At 37.7% G+C, this 25,165-nt stretch overlaps 1 protein-coding gene across 3 annotated transcripts in view; it reads left to right on the forward strand.

Moving 5' to 3' along the window:
* LOC127439940 (EGF-like repeat and discoidin I-like domain-containing protein 3) overlaps positions 1–25,165 on the forward strand; it is a 303,076-nt gene that overhangs the window by 182,935 nt on the left and 94,976 nt on the right. For all 3 annotated transcript variants that reach the window (XM_051696244.1, XM_051696245.1, XM_051696246.1), the window contains 4 exons: positions 2,307–2,488; positions 15,814–15,969; positions 19,553–19,697; positions 21,093–21,277. In XM_051696244.1, the coding sequence (XP_051552204.1) occupies positions 2,307–2,488; positions 15,814–15,969; positions 19,553–19,697; positions 21,093–21,277 (668 nt within the window). The remainder of the gene's footprint in view (positions 1–2,306; positions 2,489–15,813; positions 15,970–19,552; positions 19,698–21,092; positions 21,278–25,165) is intronic.

The raw sequence follows: 25,165 nt of genomic DNA on the forward strand, positions 1-25,165 counted from the left end.
CCACTCACATCCCAGGCGACCTCAACACTGCAGCGGACGCGCTGTCACGGCAGGTTACCCTCAGGGGAGAGTGGAGACTCCACCCTCAGGTGGTCCAGCTGATCTGGAGTTGATTCGGACAGGCACAGGTAGACCTGTTCGCCTCCCAAGAATCCTCCCACTGCCCACTCTGGTATGCCCTGACTGAGCACCTCTCGGTATAGATGCGCTGGCACACAGCTGGCCCCCTGGACTGCGCAAATATGCGTTTCCCCCAGTGAGCCTACCTGCACAGACCCTGTGCAAGGTCAGGGAGGACGAGGAGCAGGTTGTCCTGGTGGCACCCTACTGACTGACAGGGAATTTCCTAATGCACAGATAAACCATAATTTAAATTACTGTATGCTCTTTCTTTTTTTTTCAGCTTAATATTTTACACTTTATTTTCCTCTCTTTAACAGTCTTTTTAAGAAACTCTGAGTTGGAAATCTGTTGTAAGACATGACCCAATTAAATTACACTGTGCACATTTTAGCTCTGACAATTAAAAACACAAGTTCTAGTTAAAACTCTGTTGTTGGAGACATTGGCAGTGCTTCAGCTCAAAGATGTGAGTGTGTCTGCAGAGAAAGAGTGAGACAGAGGATGACTTTGAGGCAAGAAGCCAAAGCAAAAGGCAGAAAGTGATGTTTTGAACCAAAATAAAAAATGTTTCTGAGTACCTATAAATCTGACATTTAGAATATCTAATTGCGTTCCATTGCCATAGAAGTCATGCATCTCCAATTAAATGTTCATATACCCAAAGTATTTAAACACAGGCAGGGGTGCAGCCTGTGAAAACACCATGCTGTCTTTGAAAGGAAGCAACATGCTCCTGAAAGCAAACCTAAGACACCTCTTTTTGGTGCAGAGCCTTGAGAAAAAAACAAAACAATAAAAGCTCTCAAAGTTGCATTACAAAAGCATGGAAACATGTTCACTTATCAGCGCTTGTGATCAGTTTGAGCTTTTTGAAGATGAGAACATCAAGGCTGTTATTGCCCTGAATGAGAACATCATGCAAAACGTGATTCCTGTGAGCGACATGTACTCAGGTGGTGGGACATTGTAAAACAGCACAGAGGCTGAAAGAAAGGAAATTGTTTTTATAATGGAAGAAGAAAAAGATGTCCATTGGAGAGATCTCAGAGGAGGATACATTCAAGGAAAGTGATTCCCTGACCAATTCTAACAAGGACACTGATTCTGGAATGGTGAAAGAAAGCGTCATAGACAGCGATGAATATTTGCTTAATGTGCAATGGCCATGTCCTTTTGCTACTTGCAATACATGCATTCATGCATAAAGTGAATACATCAAATATATTGTGATTATTATGTATAGTTTGAGGGTAGTTGATATTAAATACTTTTTGGGGAGTGAACTTTTGTGAAGTATACTCTCTCTAAACTATTTTTAACAGCATTTAGCTTTTTTTTTATCATTATTATGCATTATTATGAAAGGTATTTATGATCTCATATTAAATGTAATATTTGTGCTTTTCAAAATCCCTTTCACACCACAGTACCATTTTAAATAATTTAATGAAGCCAAAAGGGGGGTTAATTTTTTTTTTTTTTTTTTTTTTTTTTTAAACTGACACTTTATGCATCAGTTACCCGTGTACATAAGTTCATTTTTATAGATTACATAAAATAAACCTAACAATTATTTAAACAATAAAATCAACTTTAAATGTAGTGTGGACATGTCTTTATGTAACCCGCATGAGGCAGAAGAGAGTACGGCACAAACTAACGCAGGGCTAGTTGTAACACACATGGTTTAAACGTTTCCACACACACTGGTAAGATGAACTTTTCAAATGGTAAAAAAAAAACGTATATGCTGTATTAATGAAACAAGACCACATATTTGTACTAGACATGTAATAATTTGTAAAAATAAAAAAAAATTAAATATAAAAAAAATACTTTGAACCCCAAGTACAAAAAGTGTTAGTTTGTGCCCCACTCTCCCCAACTTTCACATTAAATTGAAATAGTAATAATCTCAGTTGCCTAAATTGAATGTGCTATACTGTTTTTACAGATTTTTTTTTCTTCTTTGTCACACATTTACTACGCTATAAACCCATAGCAGTGATTGCATTCTCAGTGTGTAGAATATGTGACTTCATTGTCTGTACTCAGGTCTAACCTCCCAATACGAATGTGATTGCATTGTCTGTACTCAGGTCTAAACTCTTACGAATGTGATTGCATTTGTACTCAGGTCTAAAACCTCCATACTTGTGTCTTTTTTTGTGTGTATTAACCAGAATGTTCTGGTCCTCTTGGCATGGAGGGTGGAATCATCTCCAACCAGCAGATTACGGCCTCCTCCACTCATCGAGCTCTCTTCGGTCTCCAGAAATGGTACCCCTACTTTGCCCGGCTGAATAAGAAAGGTCTAGTGAACGCCTGGACGGCAGCCGAGAATGACAGATGGCCCTGGATTCAGGTAACAGATTGACACAGACAGAGCAAGTTTAGATGAAGATCCATCAACAGCGAATGAATCTGTAGCTGGCAGAAATTTCCTCTTCTTATTGACCTGTTTATCAGAAAATGATGAATGTTGGTACATTTTAAAATTAGTTGTTGTGACTATTTGAAAGAGTGGCAGTCTGGGGCAGTTTTTATTACAGTGATATTTCATAGAAAATACTTAATTATTCAAGTCACTATGGTTGCAATTTTAGTGGGAAATCTCCCGTATCCGCTCAAGAAATCAAAATAGTTACACCATTTTCAAACAAGTGCTCTCCTAAACTGCAGCTTTTCTTATATTAGAAAATATAAGAGTGGTCCATCCACAGTACAGCCTGACTGTACTGGATTTCTGTTGATTGATGGTGATGGCATACAGGTGACATCTTTGTATATCCATCCATTTCTTCGAATTTCTTCAGTAGATGGTTTAGTATTCAGTGGCAGAGGTTTCTTCAACAGAGTACATTTGATTGATAAGACAGACAATCGCAATGGATGGAAGTCTCAGTTCATTTACCTCTAGTTTTACGATGAGTAGCCTCATGCCAACCTCAGATTTATTCTCTAAATGCCTGTTTGTAAAAGACAGAGAGACTGAATTGGATATTTCATTGAACTGATATACAGCAGGTAGTCTGTGGCAGCATAGTGAAAATCTCTTTGACCTCTGTGAAGAGGCAAGATGAAACTTGGCTAAAGCAATAAATGATTGAGAAAGTCTGACTGCAGACCTGTGATTGTAACAAGTTAATGACTATTCGTGCACTGGTGGTTGATAGAAGGTAAAGAGCAAGGATTAGAGGCAGAAAGCAAAAGAGAGAGAGGGAGAGAGAGAGAGGTAGTAAAAAGGGAGAAATATAAAGTATTTAAGGAGTTTGTCTGAATTTAATGATCCCTCTTGGGATAGAGCTTTTGGTGCTTTAGAGCTGTGTGCTGTGAGCCTCTGGGTTAGAACACAGAGAGGTGTGTTAGAAATATCGGATAGGCTTAAGGCCATATGTTGTAGTAATTGCCACATGACCTCTCTTGGGCCGTAGAATTGGGGGGGAAATCAAAACGTGACACTCCAATTATGACTTAAATGAGAGGCTACATACAGTGTGTCTGTTTGTCTCTCTCTCTCACTTTTTCTTCACTGTCATTCTTACTCAATTCTTTCCTCGTGTTTCTATTTCAGTTTCTCCCTGGGTCTCATTTACTAATAATTGCATGCATACATGTATGCCTGATTCACAACCTGTGCACACACACATACATTTGTTCTTATGCTCATTCAAATGTAGATGAATCCGGATTATTTTAATTGAGGGAGAATGTGCCCACAGTTAGTAATTAGCATAATTCTCACCCAAACCATCTTCATCTCCACATTTGGTGCATGTGAATGGCCCCTTAGTCTTTCTAAAGATTCAATTTCACCTGAGAGTACTGTACATACAGAAAGGTAATTGAATAAAGTCAAGTGTGCCATTTATTTGAACCACAATATACTGTACAACTTTAATATAGGCCTACATGTGATTGGCTGCATTTTTATGCAGACCCTATTCCAGATCAAGCTATAATAATTTTTGTAGCGTCACTAACACCCTATCTACACCAGACGTGAGCAGCGCAATGCAATGTGACAAAAGCAAATCACTCACATTATAATCAGTGACAGAGACGTGCACAGACCTTAGCAGGTACAGGGGTGGAAGGATAAAAAAGGGCACTGTTGGTTTTTTTTGTTGTTTTTTTTTTTTTTGCATGAGTAGTGATTATAAATACTTAACTAATTTCTTTGCTTTTTGAGTATTTAACCATTTTCTTGTATATACAGAATATACTGTACATTTTTATTTGTTTATTTTTTCTTTATCACAAATAATAGCCTATTCTGTTATGTTTCACAAAAAGCTCCATGGTAATACACTTATTTATTTATTTATTTTCAGACATGGTCTGTGATAACCTCATGTTTATGACATAGTAAAACCATGGTATTTTTTAAAGTACCTTGGAGTTCCATGACAGTATCATGAAATATGAACATGATCAATCATTCAATTCCATGGCATTACCCTGGTAACATGGTGCATGGTGCGAAGCCACGATGAGAGTGCGAGCACGAAGCGATCGACTGCGTTCCACAAATGCTACAGGGTCCTTGAATAATGAATAACATGCAAGTAAGGGCAGCCGGTGGAGTTTCTGATGCCCCCCTAGGGTATGATGGTTCCCCCCTAGGGAGTTGGTGCTCTACGCAGACTGTGTAATATGTGTAAAGGGAGTGATGGTTCTGTGGTAGCCTAATGGTATTTTTCTGAAAGTGATTAGTCTAATGGCTTATTAATTTCAACAAAACCAAACTGGCTTTGGCTGAACCCGACAGCTACTTCAGTTTATGACAATATTCTATATCACTGAAAGTGACATGACCGCTCCCATTATAATTAATAAATCTGTCAGTACTAGTGGTATGCGATGTTGGAAATGCAGTAGCAATCCAGTATTATTCTTTTGATGAACTTACAACACAATACATGGAGTGGACTTTTTATCTGACCTGTTACTCATCTGAGTTAACAGCACTTTGATATTCCAGGGAGAATTCAAAACTGCATTTTTTACTTCCTTGAAGGGCACTCCTGTGGGAGGGGATGCCACTCGAAAGCTCGTTCAAAATGAAAGTGAGAAAATGAATCTTTTCTCAGAGGGCTCTTCCACAAGACTGTTAGCGAAGGGTATATTCATACAGTAATGCCATGTTTCCTTCAGAGTACCCACTTCAAGGGCTTTGCATTTAAAAGTGAGTATAGGGCATAGGGAGGATCACTTGCGATTGGAATCCGCCCCCGTTCTGCTGTATCGTGCACTCTTAAAGGCACCTCTGCTTAATTTTCTTTAATACGCCCGTGATTTACAAAGAAATCTCATAATAACATGTTATTACTGTTATTGTGAGATTATGACGAGATTTTAATTTTGTTTTATTTAACTATTTTAATTTAATTATTAAAATTTCTCCCCTTTTTCTGGATGACCAAAAGGGCACCTTTAGATTTGTGAACGAAAGGGTCAAGGGCTTGTGTCCCTGCAGCCCCCGTTCTGTGCACGTCATTGATCAGTGATGTTGTCGACACTGGACGCATTCCTCACGCTTTGTCGTGCCACAGTAAACGGATGCCCCATTCTATTTTGCATTGCATGTGCTGGACATACTCCTGCCAACAAGACAAATATATGGTTTAGAAAGTTTGCTTTGAGGCATTGAAACGCAGTGCAACATCGCTCATGTCCGGTGTTGACAGGGTGTTAGTAATGATTTTTTTTTTTTTTTAACACATTACATGTTTCTAAGGCCACCTTGAGTGTGATTTTTGTGTACATGTGGTTTGAGATTATTCTAAATGTTATTCTAAATTTAGAAATAATGTAAGTGCAAACTTACTGATGAATCATTCATGATTTTCTATGTGAAAATGTTCGCGCATATGTTTTACGTAAATACTATATTTAAAACAATACATTGTGAATAAAACACAAACACTAGCAAACACTGCACAAACACTGTTTGTTAAAAAGTAGGGGGAGAGGTAAATATGAAGTTCTGTTGGGTAGAAAGGGAAGATTTGTAAGTAGCACTTGCATCTAGTCTTTCTCAATTGTGTGAAATTGCTTTGCGACACACTTGGGAAATTTATTTTAGTCCATAGTGGACAAAAGCAAGAGACTTCATAACTGAGGAAGTGGCACTTCTGGACATGAAGGAAGTGGAATACTCAGCAATGCTTTATTCTTTTTATTTATTTAATTTCTTGGGGATTAGGATTTGGAATGTCTCCTCAATATCCTGATTCGCACATGCTTTGAGTCCTCGCATTAGTAGGGACCATTCATTTGAATTCTCTACTGCAGTGGTTCCCAAACATTTTACAGTGGCGTACCCTTCCAAACATTCAACATCCATTCGCGTACCCCTTCTCTAATGCATATATAACATTCACACAAGGTATTTTGAAAATATATATATTTAAAATAATTATCTTTATAAAACAACTCCCTTATATTAATGTTATGTTTGTACATGTTTTGTACATGTTATATTAATTATATACATATTGAATAAATGGCTTATCGATTGAGATGGGTATGCTAGAAATGATATTACTGCATAACTTAAAAACTCCCCCCTCATCGCATCACAGTACACAAGATTAGCTTTCAGTTCTGTGCCTGGAATTACGCATCGCAACAAATTAAAGTCCAAATCATGGGAACACTATCATTCCTTTAAATCTATGTTTTCTAAGGAACTCTAAGATATGAGGGGGAAGACGTTCTGAATACATAGCATTAAATCTAGTTTCTGCTTTCACACACCTACCGAATGTTGTCCTTGAGGTGTGGTTCTTTTCAGTCGGAGCTCTGTCACACACAGTTGGCAGAGGGGAGACATACCAGCTCATTTTGATTTTCTCTCTGCTTCCTTGTCACATGGAGATCGGCGAAATAATAACAGGAGTACCGCGTGAACATAAAAAAATCATAAACTGAATATGGATGTGATTCATAAAGTAATTCTTACCTGTGTATTTGTGTGATTGTGTATTTATCCCCTCGGAGCTTGCCGTAGAAAGCGTTACGGAGCTTAAGTGAGAAAATGTGTTGCGTTCAATAAACAAATTGTTCCATCTGTGATTGCTCTGTTTTATTTATTTATTTTTTTGTTTTGTTTTACATTTTATTGTCAATTATCCTCATTTTAGTGTATGAATATCGCAGTGTGGTGTCGCACCTGGTGTGGACAGACTTGTCGCAACTTATCTCATCGCATCTGGTTAGGACAAGGTGTTAGAGAGATTTTGCAGAGTACTACAGGTTATAGGGTATTTACAGGGTAAAGAGCACACAGAAGGGATCTATAGTGAGGTCCAAAAATCTGAGACCACATTCAAAACCTGTTTCTTTTTAAACTTGAAAATAAACACAATATTTAGTTGAAAGGTCAGATTTCCTTGCTTCCAATGAAGATACAAGATACACTTTTGAAATGTTCTTAAATTATGCTGGCATTACATGGATCTTTAGGTTTTTCACAAACGTATATAAAAAATTAGTTTTTTTGGTCACAAATTTGCCGTAATTTCACCACTTGTTATTTTCACATGCAAATGAGCTTGCGATTCACCGCAAATGTTTGCCAGAAGTTTGTTGCTCTTTACCGGTAGTGGTGAACCTGTTGCAAACCTTTGGCAACGATGAAGAGTTTGCTGCAAAGCTCTTTTGCCTGGTAAAATAACGAGTGGTGAATTTGCAGCAAATTTGCAGAAAGTTTGCAAGACCTCTCGATTTTTGTAAAGGGCTGTCCATGCCTGCTAAAGTGCATGCTGTCATTAAAACAAAAGAGGCATTTAGTACCAAATAGTAAAATATTCTGAAAATCATGGTTATTATTATTATTATTATTATTATTATTATTTTATTTATTATTATTATTATTATTTTATTTTATTATTATTAATATTTATTTATTTATTTTCAGTTGAACTTTTAGCTCAAATTATTATGCTAACAATGTAACTTACTAAAATAAATAAATAGATTGAAAGTATATTAAATTAGAGAAAAATGCAAAATAGTGAATGCTTCACTAGTGGTCTCAGAATTTTGGACCCTACTGTAATGTACATGCTTTAAATTCAAAGTCAATAAACTGACCTCTATGTTCCTTAATTCAAATATGTTTTATCACTGGAATTAATGTCCTGCAGCAGTGTGCGTTTATGTGTATGCCTGTTTATGTCTGCATGACTCTCACTTTCCTACCCCACACAACACAACAACTTCAAAAGCCTGTCAGTGGCTAGAGAATTGAGATCATGATTGGTAAACGACTCTTGCGTGATTGGGTGTCAGGCTGATAAACGGCCTTTGGAAAATACAGCCATTTTATGTTTGCCATCCGCAACTGGATCAATTTCCACAAAACTGACAAATATTGCTGTGCCAGATGTTTCCAATTGCCGTTCCACACATGGTGCCAGTGTGGGTACATCTCCATTAGATGAAGTGACTCCAACATCTGTGACTATTATGAACGTGAAGTATCATGCAGTCATGGCCTTTTAGTCACACAGAGTTAATTGGTCACCCCTTTTTTTGTCTTGTACGTGTCTATGAAAGGATAGATCGAGATTAACTGGTGTATAATTAACACTTAGAAAAAAAAAAAGAAACTTGTGAGCAAGATTTATGTATGTGATAATATACAGCCAGAGGGTTGTTATCATGAAACAAATCCTGACAAGGTGAGCTTGTATCACCCTGAAGGAGTATATTTTGCAATAATGACCTGCTGACTACATTTTCCCACTTAGCCTTCTAAACAGCTACTTACCAAATAAATACATGGACATAAAATATTAAGTTAAAATTATTTTATTATCCTACATCTAGATTTGCTTACAACATAGTTACAAAATATAAAAGAAATCTCCCTTGCAGCAAAATGAACACAGCAACATTATTGCAAGTTATTTTTGCTATGGATTAGCTAGCTAACATAAGATACAATGTAGCATGTCTTCCTCTGTTTTAACCTGTCTCTCATCCCACTCTTCATGTCTGTTACCAGATCCTTGTTCTTCCGAACAGTGTTTTCGTTTTCTTGCTTTAAATGGGGAGTTCTGAACTTCCACCCATCTATCAACAGTTTTATGCTCAACATATACAGTACTGTGCCAAAATTTTAGGCACTTGTGGAAAACTTTCTAAGTGAGGATTTCTTAAAAAAAAAAAAAAAAAATGACATAGTTTTTATTAATCAATTAATGTCATACAAAGTCCAGTAAACAGAAAAAGAGCTAAATCAATATTTGGTGTGAATACGTTTGCCTTCAAAACAGCCTCAATTCTCCTACTTGCACCTGGACACAGTTTTTCTTGGTTGTTTGGCAGATAGGATGTTCCAAGCTTTTTGGAGAATTCGCCATAGTTCTTTTATTTATTTAGGCTGTCTCAATTACTTCTGTCTCTTCATGTAATCTCAGACTGACCCGTTGTTCAGTGGGGGGCTCTGTGAGGGCCATGCCATCTGTTGCAGGGCTCCCTGTTCTTCTATTCTGTTCTATTCTATTTGCAAAAGGAATGTTTGGGAATATAAAATGTATATTTCCTATTGACACACTAAAGTAGCAGATATAAATAACCATCTTAAGACAAATGTTTTTGTTAAACATCTTATGTGCCTATGACTTTTGCACAGTACTGTATATTAAAATTAGGGTTGCCGATTTAACATTAATTTAGTGCAATTAATAATCTAAAAATAATGCATTAAAAAAATAACCTAATCAAGACTTCTGACCTGTGCATTTATTTAGTTTAATAAAGTATTTATTTTCCTACCATCTGAGCAATTTAAGATTTAAGTCCATGTAACTTTGTGTTTTTACGAGCCGAGTCAGCAGGGGGCAACCAGCACACCTCAACAAACCTCACAAGCAGCGCTGCCACAGAATGAGAGCCAGGATGCATTATTGAAAGCTGGACAAAGTACAACGGAATGTAGGGATCTTGATATGCTATTTTCTTAGTTGCAATTACTTTTAACTTGCAACTAAGCATCCTAAAAACTTGCCAATTATGATGCTGAAAACCTGTGAGATGCTCCAAAATTCTGACTGCCTGTCTAATGTACATTGACAGCAATTTAATAAAAATAAAAATAGTGTAGACTTTTTTTTTATAGTAAGAACACATCCTGTTAGAACAGGACAGATTAACGAACTCAAGTGCAAAATAGATTGTTGTCGACTGTGGGCTTGTCCAATGATTTGGAAATAAAATAGATATTGACAGTATATATAAAACAAACAATATATTGACTTCTGAAGCCACTTTAATATTGTCTAATCAATGCTTTACTCATCTGCCACAATAATGCTATATATTTCAATCTGAATTTTAATTCAGTTTGGCATGTCGTGTGATTTATCTTATTAAACATTTGAATCAATTGACAGCCCTAATTAAAATTAATACTGAAATCCTCAAAGGCCATTTTTATTACAGTCAGTTTACCATTTTGAGCACCTGTATGTTGCTATGAACAATGTTCAACTATACAGGTTAGTGGTAAATATACAGCATATGCTGTGACTGAGCAAACAGCAAGTATCCCAGAGAGTCATATAATAATGGGATGTAGCTTGATGTGAGTGTTCTTTAATAATAACGCAAGCAAACTTATGTGAGTGACTTTCAAATTACTTTTACAATTATTGCTAATTACTGTAAAAGCCAACAAACATCTGAAATGCCAAGATTGTTTAACAGTGTTGAAAATTCTGAACGTGATTTATCTATAGAAATTGGCAGGTTTACCCACCATGTGCTGTAGACCCTGTCAATAGTTTAGTAAGTTTTTGATACATCTTTAGAGAGACTTAAAGTTTAGGAGAACATATTCAGGTAGTGATTTGTGTGGCCCCTCAAAATCCCAGTCACATTGTTCACACTGTAAGATTGAAAATTAGCTGTCATCAAGTGAAGTTGACTGTAAAGTCACACACACACACAGGCACATACACACACGTTGGTGTGGCTATCCTTATAAGGACTCTCCATAGACATAATGATTTTTATACTGTACAAACTATAGATTCTATCCCCTCACCCTACCCCTAAACCTAATCCTCACAAAAATCTTTCTGCATTTTTACATTTTCAAAAAAACATTGTTTTTTTAATTTATTTGAATTATGGGGACACTAGAAATGTCCTCATAAACTACATTTATTGCATAATACCCTTGTAATTACCAGTTTGTAACCTAAACAAATTTTCCTCGTAAACCACCCAAACCCACCCACACAGACACACACAACATTCAGCGATAACAAATCATTTTAAGTCTGTATTATGACCATTACTTTCCCCCCATTTCATGACTGTCTGTCTGAGAGCTTGAGCTGTTTCATTATGAGCACTCAGCTCCACTCCATGCCCCATCCCTCAGGAACCCTCTCAGACAGCTTTTTACCTCTGGGGGATAGAGGGTCTTATTTGACTGACTCCTCTCACTCACTTTTTGAAGGCAGGCTAAATGCCTTAAACCTAGTCTGGGGTCTACAAGCGTTGCTCCATTAGTAAAACAGAGGAGATATGGTGAGAAGTGTGGAAGATATTGTGAAAGCCTCATTACTTACAGATAGGGTGACCAGATTCCTGCTTGTGGAAAACGGGACAGCCCCCTCCCATAAATTTAATTGATGTATCCTTACTTAGGTGTAGATCAATGCAAAGTAGAGGGTGCATCCGCTTCTGTAACTGTTGTCACCTTGTACTTTTCGCTGGCAGCAACTTTTTTTCTCAGTGTGCGCTTGTCTTTCAAGAGTTTATCGTAAAATGCAGAGCAGTCCAGTCCAAAATTAAGATGTACAAAAAGCATTGCCATCATGAATTTTACACTGAGTTGAGATTTATCTGGTGTCCATGCTGCTCACGAAAAATGTCTGTCCATCTCTCAGGACGTCTTGTTCATGTTCCACTCAGTGATGCGATGAGTGACAGTGTTTTTCGTGCAAGCCCACTCATCAAAGAGTGTGATTTTTGTCAGTCAAACTGAGAGCGGGGATTCTGGAGTAAAAGTGTTCGAGGCTGCTCTGAATGTCTTTCCACTCTGGGATGTCTCTCAGTAGGGCCCACACAAGTCTTTCTGTGTTCTCCAATGAGCGGCTCCAATTTTGGAGGTAATCCACCGATGCTTAATAAAAGTTTATCACGCTAATGTTAATCATGCACACCTGCAGCTCATCATCACCCTGTTTGGACTTGCACTGAAACCTCACACTCAGTCAGCAGCTGGTCTTGTTGTATGTTCCTAGGACTCACCTTTCACTCTGCTTCAGAAGAAAATAACTTACCTGTGTGTGACTTACGTGTTTATCAACGATCTGCCCAGGATGTGCAAGATAAGTGATTTTGAGAACCCTTAGTTTGCAGTATACCTACTTACCTGTGTGTAACTTAACTGTGTATCAATGATCTGCTATGGATGTGCAAGATAAGGGAACATTGAAAACCCTCAATGTGCATTATGCCTTTAAATACTGACCTGCTCCTCAGTTTATGGATGTTGAGAGTCTGAAACCCAGTTGAAGTTTGTTTCCTTTTTTTTGCAAGGATTGGACTAGAAATACAGATCAGTGGATCCTAGTGGTGATCAGTTAATCGCCTTCTGCCTATGTTCTCTGGTTTTATGAAAGGCTGTGTTAATAAGACTGTTTACTTGCCTGAATAATCACCTCTTAATCACTATTTACCTGTTTCCTCTGTGTTCTGTTCAATAAACTCCCGCATCTGGGTTAATCTCCAGTTTCTGTGTTGGTGTCATTACAGGTGTAGCACACTTACTTTTAGCAGCTTTTTTATATGAACATGCTGCACGATGTCAGTGTGGCCTCCATGGGTGATGAAAATGTGAGCTCCACAAATCTCACACCTCACTTTACTAGGCTTTGTCTGTGACTCCTTTTTTAAGAAATGTAAACTCTTTTTGAAGATCCTCATTAAATGTACATGCACGCTTCCTTGAGATTTTTCCAGCCGCAATTGTATCTGTGTGCTCTTTCAAACTGACTCTTCATTCAGTTCACTAACTGGACGTCTATTGATAGAGGATTGTGATTGGATAGTTTAATCCAATCATGTACTTCAAATAACATGGTGTGATTTTATTGGGTTTACAAGCCGTATCCTTGGCTACCTTTGATTAGAATACTCACATGACTGAGAAAGCCGCATAGGCGATAGAGAAATTTTAGGAGAGGGGAAATACAGGACAAAAATGATTTTTTCAGAATATTAGGGACACTAGAAAAAGTGCTTAAATATGGGGCTGTCCAGGGAAAAACGGGACTTACAGATCACCTCTTTACTCTGGATGACAGTCTGTATGTTCATATATACAGTGAAATGGCTGATGCCGTGCCTTATTCGTGAGTGTATGCATTAATGCATGTGTATGTATACTTCCAGACAACATTAATACAGCCAGTGAGTTGAGCATCAACGTGTAGCCATTTACATATTTCTCTCCGTCTCTTTGTCATGAAGCCATGTAAGAAGGACATTAATGATTATCTTACATTAATGAATGTCCCTCTCTCTCCTCCGCATGCTGGGAGTGAGTGTGTAGGAGGGAGCTGATTTGAAATGTATTTTAATTCAGGGCTTTTCAAATAATTCCTGTAGTCTCCTCAACACTGCACATTGTGAATGTCCCTCTAATTAAACGCACCTGATTCAGCTCATTAGTAGAGGCTCCAAGACCTACAGGCGGTTGCAAGAAAGCCCTTAGTGACAATACACTATTATAACTGTGTTCTTAAATTTAAGATGAAGTTTGTAACACACCCATTGGTTGAGTCAATTAATGGTTTCCAATTAGCTTTTTTTGTATTTCAATTGGGATATCTTTAGATTGTGTGGGTTTTTTTTTTTTTTCTGTTCTTTAACTAGGCACTTAAAGCTGAAGTGTAATCTCTGCGCTGCTAATGTCACCAATCTGAATTCCTGAAAACTCATCCCTTCTTCCATTGGTTGGCCAAACATATAACCCAAACTCATATCATAGGTTTAACTAATGTTGCTGTCAGGATGGTCGGGATGCTTAAATAACCAAGCATGTTGTGATAACAAAGAGCCACTTTTGAATTATGACACTTGACACTTTTCAGGAAATAAACCTGTAAATGGCTTTCTTAAAGTTGTCTCTGCATATAAAGATGGGACAGGACACAAACCTGTGCTGTGACCTACATGGTTGTTTGGATTGGCATGACATCTGTCCCTGTGGCCTTATACTCCCTCCAACCACAGCAGCTTCAATTGTGTGCTTGAGGTTAACGTTAACATAGAGGATGTGCTTCCACATTTGAAGGGCAAATTGATAATGGTAGCATTAACTCCTCATTTAGGGTGAACAGAGCTGATGTTGTGCTTTTGAAAAATGTATATATCATCAGTCAGTTGATTGAAATTATGATTTGCTTCTGGGAGATATTGTTGCTATCTTTAATGTACTGTAGCAGCAGTACTTCATAACACAGCAGTGTGTCACTGAATCTGAATACAGCAGTGTGTTATTTCACACCCATAAAGAAATGAATCTAATCTAATGAAATATTAAATAATAATAATATTAATAATAATAGTAATAATATATCATAAATGTCTTATTTAAAAAAAATGGAAATCTCTGTATTGTCTTGTTACGCTCAACTCCTATGTAATTGATTAGAAATATCTTTTTATAAGTGAAATCTCTATGAAATGATTTTTTAAATCAGTTTATGCAGTAATGGTTTAGGACTATAACAAACAACTGGAAAGTCATTGAATTTCATTGTTTTTACACCTTTTGACCAATGTTAGATGCATTTAAATATGGCCATAATTATCAGCAAATTTGCTTCTGAAAACATAAAAAAAAAAGAAAAGAAAAAAAAGAAAATGGGTATGTACCAATGTTACCAATGTAGCAGTGCATTTCCAATATAAAGTTAAATATATTTGAGTTGTTGAGATTGCTTTAATAACCAGGAGTATATTTGGGAAAGGATCACTATGCAATGAAGTACTGATACTGTAGGTTCTAGTGAAACTATTTTTGCCAGGTTGTCTAAGTCTGACTTTGGCAACCTAGCTGTCATAAACAGGGAAAGTCTCAATTGTTAACAATCTAATGGTCTCCACTCTTTGGCACAAGCTCAGTGTATTAAATCCAATAGCAGTGTTGACTGACCAGGGATTTTTGTCCATTTATTTGGAGGGGATAACATTCATTTAGAACTGCTGTTTTCCTCTTTCTAGAACAGGAAAGTGGACGGAGATCTACTGACAGCCGTTCGCTGTGCAGCACCTTTAAAACACCAACACCATCTGTGGATGGATGAGATATAGGCTCTTTTGCACGAGGCTGGACATAAGGGCATATACAGACATTTGTTTTGAATGTCACTAAAAAGAATAGCATTGGACGTGCTCACAATGTACAATCTAACTGCTCTGGATATGTGGCAGACTCTTTCCTTTGCAAGGGAAAGGAAAAGCATACCAGATGAGTCATTTGGAGAGCCTTTAATGTTCTGCCTCATGCTTTGTATGGGGTTATATTCTACTCGTCATTATTTTTGTCATTGTTTCAGTAAAAATATCTAAATATACTGTTTCTTTATACCTCTCTCTTTGTCTCTGTATCTATTTATCTCTCTATCTCTTTTGTTCTCTTGCACCCTCCTTCAGATTAACCTACAGAGAAGGATGCGGGTCACAGGAGTGATAACCCAAGGAGCCAAGCGCATCGGGAGCCCAGAATATGTTAAATCGTACAAAGTGGCCTATAGCAATGATGGAAAGACCTGGAGGATGTACAAAGTCAAGGGCATGGATGAAGATATAGTGAGACATTTATTTATTTTTTAATGAGCAAAAAGACCCACCATCAGTCACTCAGCATGTGCTTTTACCTCCCTCTCTGCCAGTACGCGTTATCAGACTGGATTTTTAGGGGATAAATGAGGGCTGTCTGGGCCTCAGAGGACACACAACGAATATCATCTCTGATGCCATTTTTTATTATTACAGTGTCTAGTTCTCTCCTCTAATGACTTTGGGTAGAAGCTGCTATTTTGATTATTTCAGATCTTGTTCTATTATTAGTGGATTTTAGTCATTTAATTATAGTGCATGCAAGGCAGAACTAGATTGATGGTCCTCAAATGTTATTTTTTTCTTCTACTTGTAACTTCTAAATGACAATGATGTCATTGTAATATTTGCATACTGAAATGTGATTGGTCTCATTTTACCCAGAACTGCCTTTAAACTACAAAGTGTTGATTCTCACAATTGATGGAAAACAAGATGTGCTGAGTGTCATGACAAAGTGGCTCTGATACAGCATTTCATTTAAGCAGAATCAAAGCCTAAAACCTAAGCTTACTTAAAAATGTAACACTATTCTTTTGCTATCTTTCTAGCACTGGTATCCCCTTTAAGAAATGCAAATCTAGTCCATTTTGACCTCCTTTTTTGAAAAAATGTTGGAGCCTTTTTTTCACAGAATACTTTAGATATATATCTGGTGTTAATAAATACTTTTTTGAGTAAAGAATTTAAATGGGGGTAACTATAACCAAAAACATTGTAAGGCAAGGAGACAGACTATTTGTATAAAAATCAGTGGGAGAAATCATAATGCTCAATATGGCGGCTGTAGTCCCTCTTACAAATCAAAGAGCCAATCCCTTTTTGATAGAAGCATCACCTATTTCTTTACTCTAAAAAGCGCATTACCTGGACCAGCATGAAAAATACAGATTTTATTTTTATTTTTTATTTTTTTACATTTTAGCCTTCCCCCATTCAAGTTGATAGGAGCATGACTTGAAATACAGTCCATTCATAAATTATTCAGACCCCTTAAGTTTTTTTTTTTTTTTTTTTTTTAAATTGTGTTTCAGCCTTATGCTAAAATGCTTTTTATTTATTTTTTTCACATCAATCTACACTTCATACTCTATAATGACAAAGCAAAAACAGATTTTTGATAACTTTGCAAAGATTTTTTAAAGAAAAAACTGAAATATCACATGACATAAGCATTCAGACCCTTTGCTATGACACTTGAAATTTAGCTCAGGTGCATTCCATTTCTCTGGATCATCTTTGAGATGTTTCTACACTTTGATTGGAGTCCACCTGTGGCAAATTCAATTGATTGGATGTGATTTAGAAAGGCACACACCTGTCTATATAAAGTCTCACAGCTGAAAATTCATATCAGAGCAAAAACCAAGCCATGAGGTCAACTCAAAGGCTACAAAAATTGTTTGGCTGCATTTAAGCTTCCCAATGCATAGTGCCTCCATAATTCTTAAATGGAAGAAGTTTGTAACAACCAGGACTCTTCCTAGAGCTATCTGCCGGCCAAACTAAGCAATCGAGGGAGAAGGGCCTTGGTAAGAGAGGTGACCAAGAACCCGATGGTCACTCTGGTTGAGCTCCAGAGATCATGTGTGGAGATGGGAGAAACTTGTAGAAGGCCAACCATCAATGCAACACTCCACTGATCTGGGCTTTGTGGCAGAGTGGCCAGACGGAAGCCTCTCATCAGTGCAAGACAGATAAAAGCCCACTTGGAATATGAGAAAAAGCACCTAAAGGACTCTCAGACTGTGAGAAACAAGATTCTCTGGTCTGATGAAATGAAGATTGAACTGTTTGGCCTCAATTCCAAGCATCATGTCTGGAGGAAACCAGGCACTGCTCATCATCTGCGCAATACCATTCCAACGGTGAAGCATGGTGGAGGTAGCATCATGCTGTGGGGGTGTTTTTGTTAGCAGCAGGGACTGGTCAGGGTTGAAGGAAAGCTGAATGCAGAATACAGAGATATCCTTAATGAATACCTGGTCCAGAGCGCTCATGACCTCAGACTGGGCTGAAGGTTCACTTTCCAACAGGACAATGACCCTAAGCACACAGCCAAGACAACGCAAGAGTGGCTTAGGGACAACTCTGTGAATGTCCTTGAGTGGCCCAGCCAGAGCCCGGGCATGAACCCAGTGGAACATCTCTGGAGAGACCTGAAATGGCTGTCCACCAATGGTCCCCATCCAACCTGACAGAGCTTGAGAGGATCTGCAGAGAAGAAAGGCAGAAAATCCCCAAATCCAGATGTGCAAAGCTTGTCGCATCATACCCAAAAAGACTTGAGGCTGTAATCGCTGTAAAAGGTGCTTCAACTAAGTACTGAGTTAAAGGTCTGAATACTTATGTCAATGTGATATTTCAGTTTTTTTCTTTTGAATAAATTTGTAAAGTTATCAAAAAATCTGCTTGTTGCTTTGTCATTATGGGGCATGGAGTGCAGATTGATGTGAAAAAAAAAAATTATATTTTAGCATAAGGCTGACAAAATGTGGAAAAAAAATTTAAGGGATAGTTCACCCAAAAATAAAAAAAATAAAAAATTCTCTCATTATTTACTCACCCTCATGATATCCCAGGTGTGTATGACTTTCTTTCTTCACCAAAACACATTTGAATAAAAAGAGAAATTTCTTAGCTCAGTAGGTCCTTAAAATGCAAGTGAATGCCGATTTCTCTTTCGAAGGTCCAAAAATCATCAATACGACTCCAGCTTTTAAATGAATGTCTTCTACGATCGCTTTTGGTGTGAAAAATATAAATATTTAAGTACTTTTTTTAAACTATAATCCAACGCTTCAGAATTAGGTGGAGTCCAAGCGGTCTCTCGTGTGACGTATTCGCGTTGCCAAGGATACCGAGGTACTCTCACGTTCTCCACTCGGTTGAGACATCCAGGATAAGCACACAAACACACCATTGTGTGTAAAGAAACAGATAAATACAGATCTAAACCAAAAATCAACCAAGGTACTGTACAGCATTCCTCCTTCTCACATGTAAACAGCGCTGCTCTTCCGGCTGTGTTGCACGTGGGTCAGTTCTCGCGTGTTTCAAATGCTTATGCGATTCCGTCACACACGCGTGCCTTTGCTGACCGGAAGAATGATTTAGAGTTAAAAAAGTACTTAAATATTTATCTTTTTTGCACCAAAAGCAATCATGTTGCTTTTGAAGACATCCATTTAACAGCTGGTGTCGTATGGATTAAGTTTATGCTGACTGTCTGTGATTTCTGGACCTTCAAAAGAGAAATTGCAATTAATTTGCATTTTAAGGACCCACTTAGCTAAGAAATTATTCTGTTTTTCTTCAAATGTGTTCTGGTGAAGAAAGAAAGTCGTACACACCTGGGATATCATGATGGTGAGTAAACAATGAGAGAATTTTCATTTTTGGGTGAACTATCCCCTTAATGGGTCTGAATACTTTATGAATGCACTGTATAGCTCCACGGGTACATTACCACTTTGGCTGCCAAGTGAACTGACTTCCCTTAAAGTCTTTGCTTTTACATCTCGTGTGATATCTCTCACCATTCTCCCTCCAGATCTTCCACGGTAATATTGATAACAACACCCCATATGCCAACTCCTTCACACCTCCGATCGAAGCTCAGTATGTGAGGATCTACCCCCAGGTGTGCAGGAGACACTGCACTCTTCGCATGGAGCTCCTGGGTTGTGAGCTCACAGGTGAGTCACCTCAACAAACAAGAAACATCATTTTAAGAGCCCATCCAAAGGGGACATTAGAAGTATCACACCTGAAACATTGTTCAGATTGTCAATAAAAGGCACACAACAGGGTTGACTTTGTCAGTTAAGGGAATTTTATTTAATACACTTCTAGGATGATCTGAATACAAAGGCAATGAAGTACATGCAGGGTTGGAATACATGTAACGGAATTACGTATTTAAAATACAAAATATAAGTAACTGTATTCCACTACAGTTACAATTTAAATCACTGGTAATACAGTTACATTCATAAAGTATTTTGATTAATGAAGAGATTACTTTGCATTTTATTGTCATTTTTTTCATTTAATATTTAGTCCTTTCAGATGGAAAACATTTATACATATAAATGATGCGATCCAAAGTGCATTTGAACAGTGATGAAACTTTCTTATGATGTGTTACATTCATACGAGCAGACAAAGAAGTACATTTGTAGTAAGTTTGGAGCAGAAGAAATAGAAATAAATCTTGTGTAAATTGTTAGCTTTATGCTAAGCTAAAATGCTATTTCTAGCCAATTTACATGCACGTTACCAGGCACGATCATATTTTTATCATGAAAATTCACGTTGGATCATAGTTTCTTCTTTTCTAGTAAGACCTTTGACATTGGGGCAAAAATAATATTCTTGATAATTTTTGTATTGTTTTCCTGTAAAAATATCTAAAAACAATATAAATTTCATTGAACTTGTTTTAGAAGCAACACTGCATAAGATATTTAGGTTTTTCAGAGAATGTATTTTTAACATGTGTATTTTGTCTTACTGTACTGGCAGAGTTTTTATAGTCAAAACAAGTTAAAAAATCTACCAATGCTGAAGTAATCCAAAGTATTTAGAATACGTTACTGACCTTGAGTAATCTAACGGAATATGTTACAAATTACATTTTACAGCATGTATTTTGTAATCTGTAGTGGAATACATTTCAAAAGTAACCCCCCCCCAACCCTGAGTACATGTTACATTTGAGATGTCCTATGTCTCATAATTATTTTTTGGTTATGTTTAAATGTGTGATTTACATTACATTTATGAAATTGGTGGACAATTTCATCTAAAGCATTAAAGATCTGCTCCCTGGGAGGCGAACCCATGATTTTGCCCATGCTCTGCCAGCTGAGAAGAAATAGTATTTGAAGCTGAACAATGTATTTAACTGATAGATAAAGACATGGCCACCTGCTTTCTGGAAGTGTTTTGAAAGCTGGTCCCCTGCTTGGAATGCTGGTGTCTTGGTTTATCTCCAACAGGTCAGCCTGGAAATGCATGGAAATTCATGTTGGTGTCAGTTGGTCTTTTCAGCAGGGTTGTGTAAGTAAATGTGCCATTTTATCCCTCAGGATGTTCTGAGCAAATGGGGATGAAGTCTGGCCATATTCAGGACTACCAAATCACAGCCTCCAGCATCTTCAGAACTCTTAATATGGACATGTTCACCTGGGAGCCTGGAAAAGCAAGACTGGATAAGCAAGGAAAGGTCAATGCCTGGACATCTGGACACAGTGACCAGTCCCAGTGGCTGCAGGTATGTTTCATTATAATGTCCTCAAATTCTTAGGGACAATCTAGTGTTGTGTCTTGTATTAACTCTGTTTTAATATCACCTCTAAACTAGACAAAGTTCTGACCATATCTGATTTTGTCTCTTTTTTTTAAGTCAACCATATGATTTAATTTGGCTAAATTACGACAAAGAAAGTAATTTAGTACTTAGTAAGGTCAGGTCAGGTCACAACTGTTCACTTTTTACAGTATAGACCATTTCAAGGACTTTTCTATGGCGACGTCAAGTGACGTCATTGTTCCATGAACATTTCCTGCTTGTCAAAACAGAGACTATTTAGCAGAGATGGGCTACTTCTATTAAAATGAATGGGAGAAATTGGAATGCCCAACAGCAGCCAACAGTCAACGGATGTAGAAGGAAGTCCAGCCTTACAGGTAAAATAGCCAATCACCTTTTAGATACAGAAATCGCCTGTAAATCAACTCGAGAATGTGCATGCACATTAGTTATACAAGACGGTAAAATTGATCCCATGGATCCCATGGATCATCGTTGCCCGCGGTGACTTTTCCCCATTTGGAGGTGCGTGATTGTGTTCACCTGAAACCAGTGAAGAGCCTCATCACCGCTGCCTTTAAACACCGAGCGCGCTTCTCCTCTGGAGATCGGTCTCTATTTGCTGGCATCTTCACAGGTCCAGGAACGTAGCGGGGAGGGTCTGGTGTGAGTTAGATGTGTTGCCGGACCTGTAACCCGAAACCCTGGCGTAAGTTAGATGCGACGCCGGGGATTGGAGCACGTCACAGCCGACGGGCCAGGATGCCGGGTCACTATTCCCCTCTAGTGCAGAGGCCCAGGGAAGCCGGGACGCTCAATTGAAGCCGCTGCCCCATGTGCCTTGGACCAAGGAGGGGAGCGCCTCGTGGCCGTCGTGACCCCTCCCACTATCACCTGAACCTTCCCGTCTTCACTACTCTTCATTCACATTGCTCTTTCCACCAAAAATGCCCGTTTCCCTTTGTTTTGGACATTTTAAATCAACTCCGATGCCTGACGCCACACCCACTGTGTCCGTATCTTGCTCACCCGGCCACACAGTGTTGTCAGATTTTACTGCTTATTTCACATATGTTCTTTTATTATAACATTTACAAACTGTTTTGGAGATTTCGGTTTTTCCCTATTCAAGTAGATAGGAGCTGCACTTTCATGACACTCGTTTACATAGAAAAACTGCTTAAGAGTGTTCCAAAGACAGCTGATGAATGGACTGACTTACCTTGAAAAAGATACTTTATTGAAAGGATCTGGAAATACGTTTGGACCGTTCTAATTCCTTAGTTTTTGTTTATGTTCTTGAAATGGTCTATAAAGAATACCTGTGAATGATGAAATGTTAAGTTGAAATGTTTATTGTTATAATATTCTTAATTAGAACCAGTAAGTGCCATGGTTTGACTTGAAGAAAAAAAAAATTATACATGACAGCACAGATGTGTGCTTTAAACAACATTGTGTCCTAAGATAATCCTTCACTCACAACCTCAACAAAGATCAAAGCTTTATTCGTGAGGATGCCTGCTATTTAGCTCCCTGAATAAAGGTTCAACAAATCCCAGTTATACTTCTCCCTAGAGTACCTCTTTTTCAGCTCACTTTCTCAATGTTCATTAAGGTAACTGATCATCTTACCTCAAGCAAAAGCTATTTGTCATGTTTCATATCAAGCCTAGCATCCTGCTACCACTGTAAACACTTCATATTTAACCATATTTACATTAGAGCAATAAAATCATTGCCTCCCCTTGGGGTGGACATTCAAATTACTATCAATTGCTTTGTCTTATTATGAAACCATTCACACTGTATATGACTCTGTATACAGTATACAGTATATCAACAATATACACTAAATGGCCAAAAGTTTGTGAACATCCCCTTTTAATTAACATGTAATTCCTGTGCTGACAAATTTTAATGCTGCAGCATACAGTGGCATTCTAAAGAATTGTGTGATTCCAGTGTTGTTGTAACATTTTGGGGAGAGTCCTTATTTGTTTCATCATGTTATTGTCAAAGAAATAATGTACTGCGTCTGGTGTGGAAGAACTTGACTTGCCTGCACAAAGCTATACCTCATTGAACAGCTTTGGGATGAATTTGTTTTACAAGAAGCCTTATGTTTTTTTTATACATTTTTTTTTATGAATATTTTTGTATTGGGGGGGGGGGGCATTTTCCACTGCGATCACTGAAACTGAGCGAGTGTAAGATATAGTTGGGCACATTTCAAACGACAGTTGCGGTGAATTGTAAGGTTGCCCCAGTGGAATAATCAATACCACTGGCATCAGAGAATGACTTTGGGGTTAAAAGATTAATGGAATTAATCAAGCTTAATGACAAATTAAGTATTCTTATTAATCAAGACAATCGTAGTGCTGCAGAGGCTCGATTCTCTACAGCAACATCAGAGACAGTTAAACCAACCAGGGCACACCTGAGTGATTTGGCACAGTTTTGTACTGAATCACTCTACATCAAAATCTTAAGAATGTGGTGAGGTGTTCTATGCATTTGCTTCTATGTGAAAAAATTTTTAGATCAGGAGTGCTTATGGATTTATCATAAATACACATTTATTTAAATGAAGAAAAAAATGCAATTGTTACTCTTAACTCTTTATTGGATGTTTGAAACAATCTTGGAATTCTTGGGTTGATGAGCAGTTTGGCCTCTGTACACTGACATGTTTAGTCAAGCATACGTGATTATTGAAAATGGCGCATGTTCAAGTCAGTACTGAGTAAGCTCCACTAAAAAGTTCATTTGCAAGTTTAGTAAAGAAATTTAATGAATTCATTAGGATGGCTGCATCAAATAGATGCAAATAGTTTTATATTGTTGGGCAGTTTGTTCTAGCGAATGAAAAAAAATTGCAGGGAGTCAGACTGTCATTTGCAGTCTTTGGACTGCTTTTTAATTATAATAGAAGCCCAGTGAATCACAAACAACATTATCTTTTACATTTGTCAAAAAGTTCCCCTCCATTAACCAGCCATCAAAAAAAATTATAATAAATAAATAAATAAAATAAAATCATGTTGTTTTGCTGGGGACTTCTACGGTCAAACAAACCACTCTCATTAAAATGTATATAAATCCCATTGACAGGTTTTGAAGCCATTTGAATGAACCAATTACTCACCAGCCATTCAAATACACTGCAAGTCAGCTCTTTTTCCTTCCTTTTGGACATACTCAATGGCTTGAAGGCCTCTTGAAGTTTCTGGTGATTGCTTCCAAACATGCTGAGTCAAACAACAGACAGTGAGGAAATGCTTCAAAGAGACACCCATTCTCCTTCTCTTCCATCTGTCTACACGGCTTTGGTCTGGCTGTTCTCCCCCTGAAATTTGAAAAATTGCCTTTCAACCCTTTCCTCTTCCTCCTCTTCTCGTGTAATGAATCGATTTAGTTTCCTCATTTGTGGTTTCCTGTGTCTTCACCACTACTCCAACAGAGATGTGACCTCAGTCACATACAGAGAACTTTTAGCCTTCAACCAGGCATGGATAACCAGGCTCTCACAGAGTGCTTAGATTAATTATGGATCTTAAGCCTACTCATAATGGGGTCTATGCATGAATGGTTTGTGAAATCAAGCCATGCTTTTCTTCAGTAAAGATGAAGACTAGAACTTGCAATATGTTATATCCGAGCTTTCAAGGTGCACTTAAAGGAAGCATTAGTCATTCTGGGGTTGCCCAACCTCAAAGAGTCATTAAGGATTATACTGAGGAACCTCCTCTTTCTATTTAAAGGTCTTTTAAGCCCTGCAGTGCCCCTGTTATCTCAGTCTCAAGCTCTTTACATTGTTAAGACCAAATTTATCATTAACCTTTA

Source organism: Myxocyprinus asiaticus, chromosome 4 (assembly GCF_019703515.2).
Source record: "Myxocyprinus asiaticus isolate MX2 ecotype Aquarium Trade chromosome 4, UBuf_Myxa_2, whole genome shotgun sequence".
Taxonomy (NCBI): Eukaryota; Metazoa; Chordata; class Actinopteri; order Cypriniformes; family Catostomidae; genus Myxocyprinus; species Myxocyprinus asiaticus.